This window comes from Strongyloides ratti (genome assembly GCF_001040885.1).
Source record: "Strongyloides ratti genome assembly S_ratti_ED321, chromosome : X".
Classification (NCBI taxonomy): Eukaryota; Metazoa; Nematoda; class Chromadorea; order Rhabditida; family Strongyloididae; genus Strongyloides; species Strongyloides ratti.
This window is the reverse complement of record NC_037309.1, coordinates 4,220,636-4,232,144: the sequence shown is the minus strand read 5'-3', so window position 1 is coordinate 4,232,144 and position 11,509 is coordinate 4,220,636. Positions and strand designations below refer to the sequence as shown.

The 11,509-nt window shown below is 17.3% G+C and overlaps 4 protein-coding genes across 4 annotated transcripts; 1 reads left to right on the top strand and 3 right to left on the bottom strand.

The window, feature by feature from the left end:
* Positions 1–142: 142 nt before the first annotated feature.
* Positions 143–1,878, bottom strand: SRAE_X000090900 (GH10322p; the record flags this gene model as incomplete). The annotated part of the gene is made up of 4 exons (XM_024645310.1): positions 143–940; positions 1,009–1,429; positions 1,473–1,636; positions 1,690–1,878. The coding sequence occupies 4 exons, from the start codon at positions 1,876–1,878 to the stop codon at positions 143–145; spliced, it is 1,572 nt and encodes a 523-aa protein (XP_024510781.1).
* Positions 1,879–4,662: 2,784 nt separating this feature from the next.
* Positions 4,663–5,977, bottom strand: SRAE_X000090800 (Astacin-like metalloendopeptidase; the record flags this gene model as incomplete). Its single annotated transcript, XM_024645309.1, has 7 exons — positions 4,663–4,844; positions 4,932–5,028; positions 5,087–5,232; positions 5,310–5,468; positions 5,513–5,646; positions 5,706–5,853; positions 5,902–5,977. The coding sequence occupies 7 exons, from the start codon at positions 5,975–5,977 to the stop codon at positions 4,663–4,665; spliced, it is 942 nt and encodes a 313-aa protein (XP_024510780.1).
* A 1,801-nt stretch (positions 5,978–7,778) lies between these two features.
* SRAE_X000090700 (Hypothetical protein) lies at positions 7,779–8,141 on the top strand (the record flags this gene model as incomplete). Its single annotated transcript, XM_024645308.1, has 3 exons — positions 7,779–7,930; positions 7,988–8,091; positions 8,134–8,141. The coding sequence occupies 3 exons, from the start codon at positions 7,779–7,781 to the stop codon at positions 8,139–8,141; spliced, it is 264 nt and encodes an 87-aa protein (XP_024510779.1).
* Positions 8,142–8,952: 811 nt separating this feature from the next.
* SRAE_X000090600 (Hypothetical protein) lies at positions 8,953–10,141 on the bottom strand (the record flags this gene model as incomplete). Its single annotated transcript, XM_024645306.1, has 3 exons — positions 8,953–9,176; positions 9,220–9,459; positions 9,511–10,141. 3 exons carry the CDS (start codon positions 10,139–10,141, stop codon positions 8,953–8,955), a joined length of 1,095 nt encoding a protein of 364 aa, XP_024510778.1.
* Between the last annotated feature and the right edge of the window lie 1,368 nt (positions 10,142–11,509).

Genomic DNA, 11,509 nt, shown 5'->3' with positions numbered 1-11,509 from the left:
TTATTAAACAAATAAATAAAATATGTTTATATTATTAATTTAATATTCTACTAATATTTTATTATTATTTATTATAAAAAGAGATCATACTTATTTGAATAATAATTATCAAAAAAAAAAAAATATACATAAATAATAATTTTTAAGATCGTGATATTTTTTTTCTTTTTCGAAATAAAACTTTTTTAAAAGCAGCACTAAAATCTCTTGAAAATGCTGAATAAATAAGAGGGTTTATAGCTGAGTTGGCATATCCTAACCAAAATGTTAGTGTAAAAAGCCATTGTGGAATACATTTATTGTTAGAACATGATTCAAAAGCTTCTGATAAATATACTATCATAAATGGAATCCAACAAATTGCAAAGCATCCAACAACAATTACAATTGTTCTTGCGACACGATACTCTGTTGATTGTTGTTTTGACAAATGTTTATTATTTGAAGAACCCATTGAAGAAAATAATGTTTTTTTAGCAATACTTAATTGTGTCTTTAAATGACAAGGACACTTATATAATATTATTGGTACTGTAGCAGCACTCCAAAGTGCCATATTATCTGTTGTAGATGATGTTGAATCTTTATTTATTTTTAAATTATTAATGTCAAAAGAAGATCCTTCACTATTTTCTTTAATTTCATGTGTACTTTGGGAATTCTCAACATAATTTTTTATATTATCTTTTTCTTCTGTTGGTGATATAATAAAATTATTACTTAAACCCAAACTTCTTGTAGATATTTTTTTTTTTAATTTTTCACAATTTGTAATTTTTTTTAATTTTATATTTTGAGATCCATGACTATTTCCATAATCCGACCACTTTTGTATATTTATTTTTTCCGTTCCATTATTTATAGTTGAATATTGATAGAATTTGTTATCAAAACTATTTCTTCTTGTTTTTCCTTTCCAGGCAATCCTTTCTTGACTAGCCTAAAACCATTTTATTGAAAAATATAAAATTAAGAAAATAAAAGTAAAAAATGAAATTTTTAACATACATTACATGATTGAATAGGTTTTTTTACACCACGATGAATTCGAAGTTGTGTATATTCACCAGTTTGTTCAACAGACTTTACTAAACTACTTCCAATAGAATTAATTTTACTTATAGTTGATTTTTTGCGACAAGAATCTGATACTGTTTGAACAATACAAACATTCATTTCTATCATTGCAATAAGTGGTAATATAAATGATATAGATGCTGAAAAAATAATATATAGGGGTGTATTTGTTAATGGAGTACATTCTTTATATTCTTCATCATTAGATGTTATTACAAAAGTATCATTTCTCAAAACATTACTAATTAATTTTTCTGATGTAGGAGATAATAACCAAAAATCTATTATTAATTTAAATAAAGCTAGCATAGCTGATATCACCCATACTAATGAGATGGTTATTTTTGTCATTCTAAAAATAAAATTTATATATAAAAATAGTTTATATAACTTACTTGCTGGAAGAAATTAACTTGTATTTAATAGGATCTCTTACTGCCATATATCTGTCAAAGGTAATTGCCAATAAATTGTAAATTGAAGCAGTACTTAACCAAATATCTAAAGCTAACCATATTTGGCACCACATATCTCCAAAATGCCAAACACCAAAATAATTCTAACGTAAAATTTTATTATTAAAAGAAAAAAGAATTTAAAAAAAAAACATACTTGTAATAATGCAAAAGGCAATATTATACATCCTAATAAAAAATCAGCAACAGTTAATGATAATACAATAGCATTTGTAGCTGTATGAAGTGATTTTTGAGTAATTATAATGTATAGTACCAAAATATTACCACAAACAACAATTATATTAACAATACCAAATATTATAGTAATACATAACAGCCACATGATAATATAAATCTAAAAAAAATAGTGAGTAACATTTTAAATTTAACAAAAAAAAAGCATATAATAGGCGTTAAATTAATTATATAATATATTACCATATTAAATAAATAAATGAATTATAAAATTTTGTATAATTTTATATTTAAAATATATATTACTTAAAAATGAACTTAAACATTAACAAGTTAAAATATTATATTATTAAATTATTTATAAAAAAAAAATTGTACATAAAAAAAATAACTTAATCTTAAATACTTAATTTTTGAATTGAAATAATAAAATAATTAAATAGTTAATTCTCTGACTAATTTTTTTTCAATTTTGTATAATATTAAGATATTTAAAAAAAATAAATATTTATTAGATGGTAAAATTTTTGATTTTATAGTAACTATATCTGTTTATATTAATAAATAATAATAAATTTATAATTTTTATAAATAATATTAAATCATTACTATCTATACATTAATTTTTTTTTTTAAAGTAGCATCAAAATATTTTTAGTCATCATTAGGAATAAAAAATTAATTAAAAAGTTTCTTTGACCTTTAAAGATAAAATAAAAATTGTTTACACTTAAATTTCTGCACTTTTTTTTATATGAATTGTTATACTATTTTTAATTTTATATTGTTTTTTTTTAACATACAATATAAATAATAACGAATAACAAGATGTTTTCTTAGTATAGTTTTTATTAATTGATTTTGTAATATCTTAGTTAAAAATATAATTTTATAAAAATAAATAATTACTAAAATAAAATATTTAGTTGTAATGAATATTAAATTATTAAATATATATTTTATAAATAAATAGTTTTATTATATATGATATTACAAGATTATAATATTTTTAAGTTTGTGAGAATAAAATTTTATTTTTTTAAACATTGAAAATGATAAAAATTTTTAACATAAATTTTAAACTTTTGAAAAATATGTAATATTATAAAAATAATAATGTCAGGAAAAATTTTTTTTTATTTTTTTAACATTTCAATAGCAATTAATTTATTTGAAAATTGTTAACAATTTGACAAAGTTGCAATTTAAAGCGAGAAAATATATAATATTATAAATTTTATTATATGCATTAATAAAGTAATATTTTATAGGTAGGTAAGCTATTTAATATAGAAAATATTATGTGCTCTTTGTATCATAAATAGATAATTGATAGCAATAGGTGAAAAACTTAGAGATTAAATAAAGAATATGTTAAAAAATATTTAAAACCTTTCATTTTTCTATTATGTTAAACTACATATATATATAAGCTATTTTTTTATATAAAATTATTTTTAAATTTATAACGTAACCATTTAATTTTTAAAGATAAACATTTCATTTTTAGGAAGTGTATGCAATATAAATTTACAATAAAAAAAAACAAACTTATATTCACGTAATTATTAACCTAACTTTTTTTTTCATTATTTTAAATATTAAATATCTATACAAGCTACTTTTATACAAATATATAAAATAATAATTTTGATCTAATTTACATAAATAAAAATATATAATGATATTATTAAAACAAAATTTTAAGATTTAAATATATTTCACTATTAAAATAAACTTTCTAAAGACTATTTTATAATTGTAAAAAAAAAAATCTACATGTAGAATATTTTTTTTATTAATTTACTGTAATATTGAAAATATATTTAAAAATTTAAACATAAAAAATGGGAAGTTCAATTACATTCAGATTATAATTTTATCAATTTATAAAAAAATTGACAATTATTATTAAAATTTACCATTTGTAATTATTTTTCAAGTTAATTGACCATACAATTATGTTTTAAACTAAATATATACTTAGAATAATAATATTTTTATAAAAAAATTATTCTAACATTTTTTATTTTTAAAAATAATGATTTGAAAATTATATATATATATATAATCTTAAAAAATATAAAAAAAGAAATATTGGTAAGAATAAAATGTTATGATAAAAAAATTAAATAAATTCAACTTTTCTAAATATAGCCCTAGAGAGAATATGTTGGTGGTTTAAAAGTTATAATATCAAAAAAAGTAAAAGAAAAAAAAAAATTTTTTTTTTTCATAATAAGCCCCAGTTTACAAGAAATCACCAAAAATAATGATATTTAACATTTTAATTAAAACAATGTCTCTATATAGCATGATGTACAGATTAATCTTGCTTATGTAAAAGTTTAACTTAACAAAACAATGTGAATGTTTTTAAAAAGAAATAGAATATAAAAGTTATGTAGTCTCTTTAAAAATATTTGATGTGTTAGTTTTAGTTGATTCAATTTATATTTAAAAAAATTTAAATCAAATATAAACGTTGTTTAAAATAAAAATTTTTTTTTCCTAAAAATTCAATTGACATTGAGAAGAGATAAAATAAATAATAAGATTGACGGGACAGAAAACTTGTATGTACTATTATTTTTTCTACAAAATACCCAAAATAGTTTTGTTGTCTTTATGGTAATAAATAAAATATTTTAAACATAAGAAAAGATATAATAAAATTTATTTAAAGAATAAATTACTAAAAATTAATGTTAAATATATATAAAGAAATAATAAATTGATGGTAAATGATTAAAATTAATTTAATAAAATATATTACTATTTTTATAACAACAAAGTCATTTTTTATTGATAAAAATTAATAAATAAACATATATATATAAATAAGAATAAAAATAAATATTGTAAAATCATTTTATAAATTAGAATTAACCTTTGCTTATTCTGTACCATAATATTTTTAAAATTTAAATTTTCAGACAGAAAGCATACAATTAAAACATGTTTTTGGGCACAATGATGTTGTAAGTTGTATATAGATGGCATTTAAGCATAAACCTTGTTTAAGGTATAGATAACAAAATGGTGATAAATCTAAGCAATCTATAACAACTAAATTTGTTTTTTTTTCTCCAGAGTCAGTTACAATATATTCACCTATAAAAAATATATAATAACAAATGAATAAATTAAAATTGTTAAAGAATATTTTAAATAAATTTTATTTAAAATTATACTATATACCTTTTCCATTACTTTTTGATTTACAATTTCCAGCTAAATTCAATTTCTCAATATCCCATTGACTTAATTTTAAATTATCAAGTAATGTTAAAGAATTCTATAAAATTTATATTCATTATTTATGAGATTTTTTTTAACTATTTTATTCTACTTACATCTTTTGGAATCATTGTTACAAGCTTTTTTTTTGTTATATGATTTATTTTTCCAAATGCTGTTTCATCATAATGCATTATAGATTTTAAATCATATTTATATTGAAATGTTGTTACTTCATGAATATTTATTTTATCAAAATTATCTATAAAAAAAATGTATAAATGTGTATGTAATTTAAGATATGTGAAAAAAAAAAATTTTTGACATCTATCAACTTACGATATTGAGATGGTTCAATATTTTGATAAACAACATTAATATATTTATCTCTATCATAACGTTGATGTTCATGTTCAAATCCAATAGCATGTAAAAGCTCATGGATAATAATATAATCATAAATACATCCTTTAGATAATGATAAATCTTGTCCACCACCTAAATTCATGTTAATTATTGTTAAAAAAAATGAATTAACATACCAATTTTACCAACATATGAATAGCATCCATCTAATGGTGATATTTTTAAAAAGTCTATTTCAAAATTGCGTGGTTTAAATTTAAAACATGATACTTCTTCAATTTTTTTCATTGCTTTTTCAATAATTATTTTTCTAAAAAAAAAAATTTTTTTTTTAAATTAAAAACAAAATGTAAAGTTAAACAAGCTTACTCCATTAAACCAAATTTTGGTGATAAAGTATATGGAATAATTCCATCTACCCAAGAAACTATAGTTGCTTCTTTTCGAAAATGTGATCTTATTTTGTTTGTAACATTTTTAACTAAATTAATTCTTTCCATTTGTTCTTCTGTCAATACTGTTAATAAGAAAATTTAAGAAAAAATAAATAGATAATATAACATACAAATATCTCCGTATTTCAAATTTTTTGGTGCATTATCATTTTGTTTTATTTCAAAAAACAAACAACAATTTAGCATTAAAATAATTATAAATAATCTTAACATAGTAATTATACCTTTTTTCAATTAATCAGATTATTTTGATAATAAAAGTTTGAGAATTTTTCATATTATATACAAATATATGTTATCTAAAAAACATTCTTTAACTGTTTAACCAGGTGAATTTAGAAAACTTTTTAACAACTTTTTGTAATATATATAACAGGTGGATAAATAAATAAATATATAGTACAAAAATATACTATAATAAACTTATTCAATTTACAATATTAATGTTTCTATTTTTATACAATTTTATCATTGAAATACCTTATAATATTTGTTATTATCTCAAATTTTGTCCAACTTTTCTTTTTTTTTATTAAATTTTTATTTATTATTATTTTACAATAAATGATTATATCAATATATATTTAAAGCATTAAATAAAGAATTAAATATTTTATATAAAATAATAGTAAAAGACTTTTTCACAAGACAAGTTACCAGAATATTAAAAAATTAAATGTAATCTAATAATTAATAAAGTTTTTTTAATAAAATATACAACAATGGTTATTTTCCAATTAAATTATTTTTTTAATAAAATATTTTAAATCTTTAACTAGATAAGAAAATCATTTTACTTTTTGAAAAAATAAAATAAGTGTTTTTAATTATTTATAAAACCTGATTATACAATTATTTTATCTTTTGTATTAAAACATAAAATTTTCTAATAAATTGTTAAAAGATTGTATAGTATAATGAAAACTAGAAAAAAGTTCCAAGGTGACTTATCTTCTTAAAAGTATTTTTTTCACTGTCTTTTATATTATTTCATTATTAAGATAATCTATTAAACTATATAAAAAAATTTCAAATATTTGCATGTATTTTTCCAAGGAAAAAACAACTAATATAAAAATATTTTTATTATTAAACATTTATACATATAATTATTTTAATATAAAAAGTAACCATAAAAGAATAAATTTTAAAGATAATCTTTTGTAGTCAAAGATTAAACAAAAAAAAAATTTTTTAATGTATAATTATACTTATTTTAATATTACATTGTTATATTTTTTTCAAAATAAAATATTTTCTACTTTTTATTATCTGAATAATTTCTTCTTCTTTTTTTTATTAAAAAATATTGGTAAAAAATGATTTAAAATAATTTTAAACTTTTTTATATTATTATAACAAAAATATATTTAAAAACAATTAAATGTAAATTTTAACGACAAATATATTTAGATGTCTCTTTTGTTTAACGTCATTAAGAATAATATCAACTGTGTTAATTTTTATATTGTTAGAAAAGTGACCCAGAAACTGAATAGACACATATATTTGATATAATCACTATTTTATTTATGTATAAATATGTAGTTATATTAAAATTGTTTTATTCAATATACATATAAAATAAAACTTACCGACACTATATATATATTATATTTATTATATCAAGTATACAGTTTATTTAAAAATTTATTTCTATTAGTATATATAAATAATTGCATTGATATTATACTAATATAATTGGTATTTCTAGTATTTTAAATTATAAGAAACTGGTAAAGAAAGTAAATTATTATTTTATTCCTTTTAATTGTACTTTTTTTATCTTATTTTTATTTCAATTTTTGTAGTATAAAAAATTAATATTATTTATTTTTCATTTATATTCGTTTATATAAATATATTTTTATATTTAAAAGTTTTTTTTTTAAATACTATTATAAATATATAAATTCTTTTAAATATTTTTTTTTAACTTTTCTATTGTTAAATTATTAAAAAAAATGACCCTTTTAGTTTAAATTATATGCAAAAAATGAATACACGGGTTCGTACATGGAAACCATTTCCATTACCGAATTGGGTTGTTTCAATAATTGTTGCATTTGTTTTTCTATATTCTATTACATTTTTAATGTTAGCAGAAACAAATTTTTATATTTTAATAGGAATGTCATCGTAAGTTTATATATATATATTTTTTTTTAATAAATTATTAAAATATTTATTTTATAGATTTCTTGCTTTATTAGTAATAATATTTTATGGAATTGGATTTTTATCAGTTTTAGGGATGTTTTTTATGAATTATGACAATGAGATATCAATAATTGATGAATGTAAGAGTGAAACAATTTTTCATGTAACAAATCAAATTACAGTTTCATAAATTCATATTTTGTCAAGAAAAAATTATTAATTAATTTTTATATGACATCAAAATAGTATTTATGAATTCGGGTTGATTGCAAAATATACATATATATTGGTTATTACAAAATCAGTCAAAAATTATATTATTATATTTATACTATATAATAATAAAAACTATAAATATATATTATTATTAAAACATTAAGAACATCATTAAGTTTATTTTTATGTATTATTATACTATAAAACAATTTTGATATAATATAAAATTTATTTATTTCTCATATATTTAGAGTATTTTAAAAATAACTCTAGACAATAATTATTATTATTATATTTTTATGAATAAAATTATACAATAATTATATAATATGATTTATATAAGCGTAACTAATTTGTGATTATTAAATTTAAAATCATATCAACATTAAAAAAATTTTTTAAATTTTAAAAATAAATTGTTTTTTACAATGCATCTATAAAAATTTTAATAAAACAATTTTTATACTTTATTTCTACTTTTTAAATTAATATTATTTACAAAATATCATATTATTTTTAAATATATAAAAAAAAATTTTTTTTTTCAACAGCATTATTAAAATATGAGGTGGTTTGATTAACAGATCATAAATTTATTATTCTTTCATCTAACCTTTCTAACTAACAGATTATATTACACTAACAAATGCTTAAATTAATTTGTTAATACTTCATAAAACAATGATTAATTGCATATAATTAAAATGAAACTTTTTATTTATAAATAAAAAAAACAATACTGTAAATAAAAATGTTAAATTATGTTTTTTATTTATAAATAATTTTTATCCTTTTATGCCATAAAAATTTCCAACTACAGGTACGGTATCATAAATTTCATTATTTTGTTTCAAAAATTTCTTCATATAGAATGGTTCTTGATTTGGTAAAATAATATCATTTCTATTTAATATTTTATCTTTTCCATTTTTTTTAAGAATTAAATTTTGTTGTGATATTGTAAAAGATTTTTTTTGTTTAAATATTAATAATAACATTGTATATATTTCTAAAAATAATAAAAAAATTAAAATATAAAATTATATACAAACCTTTTGATTTAATTTCATCTCCAGGTTTTTTATATGAAACTGTACAACATTTAGAAAATTTAAATGAATTTTCTATTTCTTTTAAATTTTTTTTAATATATAAATTTTGTTTGGTATTTTCAATTTCATTAAAATCTTGTAATTTTATTTTACCATTTATTGGTTTAATATCATTTTCAAATAAATATACTGTAGATGGATTATCAATTGATGTATTTTTCGTAAAACGAAATGGAAAACCTAATAAATCATTATTATTTATTTACACACTAAAATTTTTATATTACTTACCTATAATAATAACAGTATATTGTAAATTATCTGAAAAGACATATCCTGATAATTGAGGTGGTCTATCTAACAGATCATTAATTTGTTCTCTATATATTAATTGTCCCTCTGTTAACACATCTTCATTAAATATAATATTTATTGAATGTTTTGGAGCATATGGTATTATATCAGGAACAATAAAATGATCATTAAATGTTGTCTCAGGTTCTATATAAGATAAATTATCATTTCTACGACAACATAATTTTATATTAGGATAATTTCTTGCTTTCATACATTCATATGATTTAGGACATCTTCCTTCATTATTATTATTTCCACATAATGTATGTAATGTATCATAATATCTTGGACATAAAGGTATTCTTTCATAATCATTATTTTTACAACATATATATTCAAATTTTTTTAATGAAAATTGACATTCACCACCATATTTTTCACAAATTCTATCATCAGGATAACATTTTAATGGTATTGATGGTAAACTTAATGTTGGTATTGTTAATATAGGATTTTGCCATTCTTTTGAACATACTTGTAAATTATTAATATTTTCATTATTAATACCATATAAATTTTTAATTAAAAGAAATAAAATATGAAATATGAAAAAAAGATAAAACATTTTTCAAATTGATAAAATAATATTATATATTTAAATTAATTTTTATACATAACTTTAGTTAAAATAAACTAATATTAATATATTTTTAATTATATATATATATATATATCATTTTTAATAATATATCGTGATAAAGTAATCATAATATTTCTTAAAATAATCTTATTTACTTATCTTATTAAACTAAATTTAGAATTTAATATAAAAATATTATTTAAAAAGAATAAAAAGATTATGTTAAATTATATAGTTATAATTCAAGAATTTATTAAAACAATAAAAATAAAATTTATTATTAAAACTAGTTAATATTTTTTCATTATTCTTAACTTGATTTTAAAACTTTTTATTATATTTATATATATTACTACATAATATATTATTTTAAATATAAATAAAATAAAAAGTATTTATATTTAAAAATAAAAAAGTGTTATGTAACATTTAAAGAATAGCGGAATGTTAAATCTTTAATTTTAATGTATTAGCATGCTGTGAATTAAATTCAATTAATAGGTAGTATATATAAAAAGTGTTATAATTTTTATTTAATCAAAACTTTTCGGTAATGTTATGATATTTTTATTATATTTAGATGTTCTTTATTTAATAGTAATTTTTTTGTTTATTTATTAATGAAACAGATTATAAAGTTGTCTGGAAGCTTCTTTTTATAAAAATAAATAGGAACAAACAAACTTTGTCGGCATTTAATCATGAACTTTTTGATCTTTAACAATAGAATAACATACTTAATATAAAGTTACATTCAACAGAAGTTTTTTTACCTTTTCAAAAATTCTTTTACTCATTTAATATGCGCTAAATAGGACAGAAGTTACTTAGTTAACATCAAATAAAGTTATTGTTTTAATACTTGTTCATTCTTTTATTTTTTTATTTAACTTATTTCTCTTCAAACAGTCAAGTGGTAGGAATTAAAGACGTAATCGCTATTTAAATTAAACGATTAATCCACTTAAATCACTTTTACCTTAACCGCACTATTTCATTACAGTATACCATCACAATTAAAATATATAATTTAAATTAAATTGTTGTATTTTTTTTTTTATAAATTACTTAAAAATAAAAATTTTAATATTTATAATAAATTTTAAATATAAATAAGATTAACAATTATATTACTTTAACTTAGAAATTTTTTAACCACATATATAATGTTAAGATGATTAGTGATAAAAATGAATAACAAAAAATGCTTTGTCTATTTAATATTTACATCAGGTAAACTTTTGAAGAACAGAAATAAAGATATTAAAATAAAATATAAAGTAATAATTTTTAAATTATATATATTATTATTTGTAACATTTATATATATAAAATTTATATTTAATATAAATT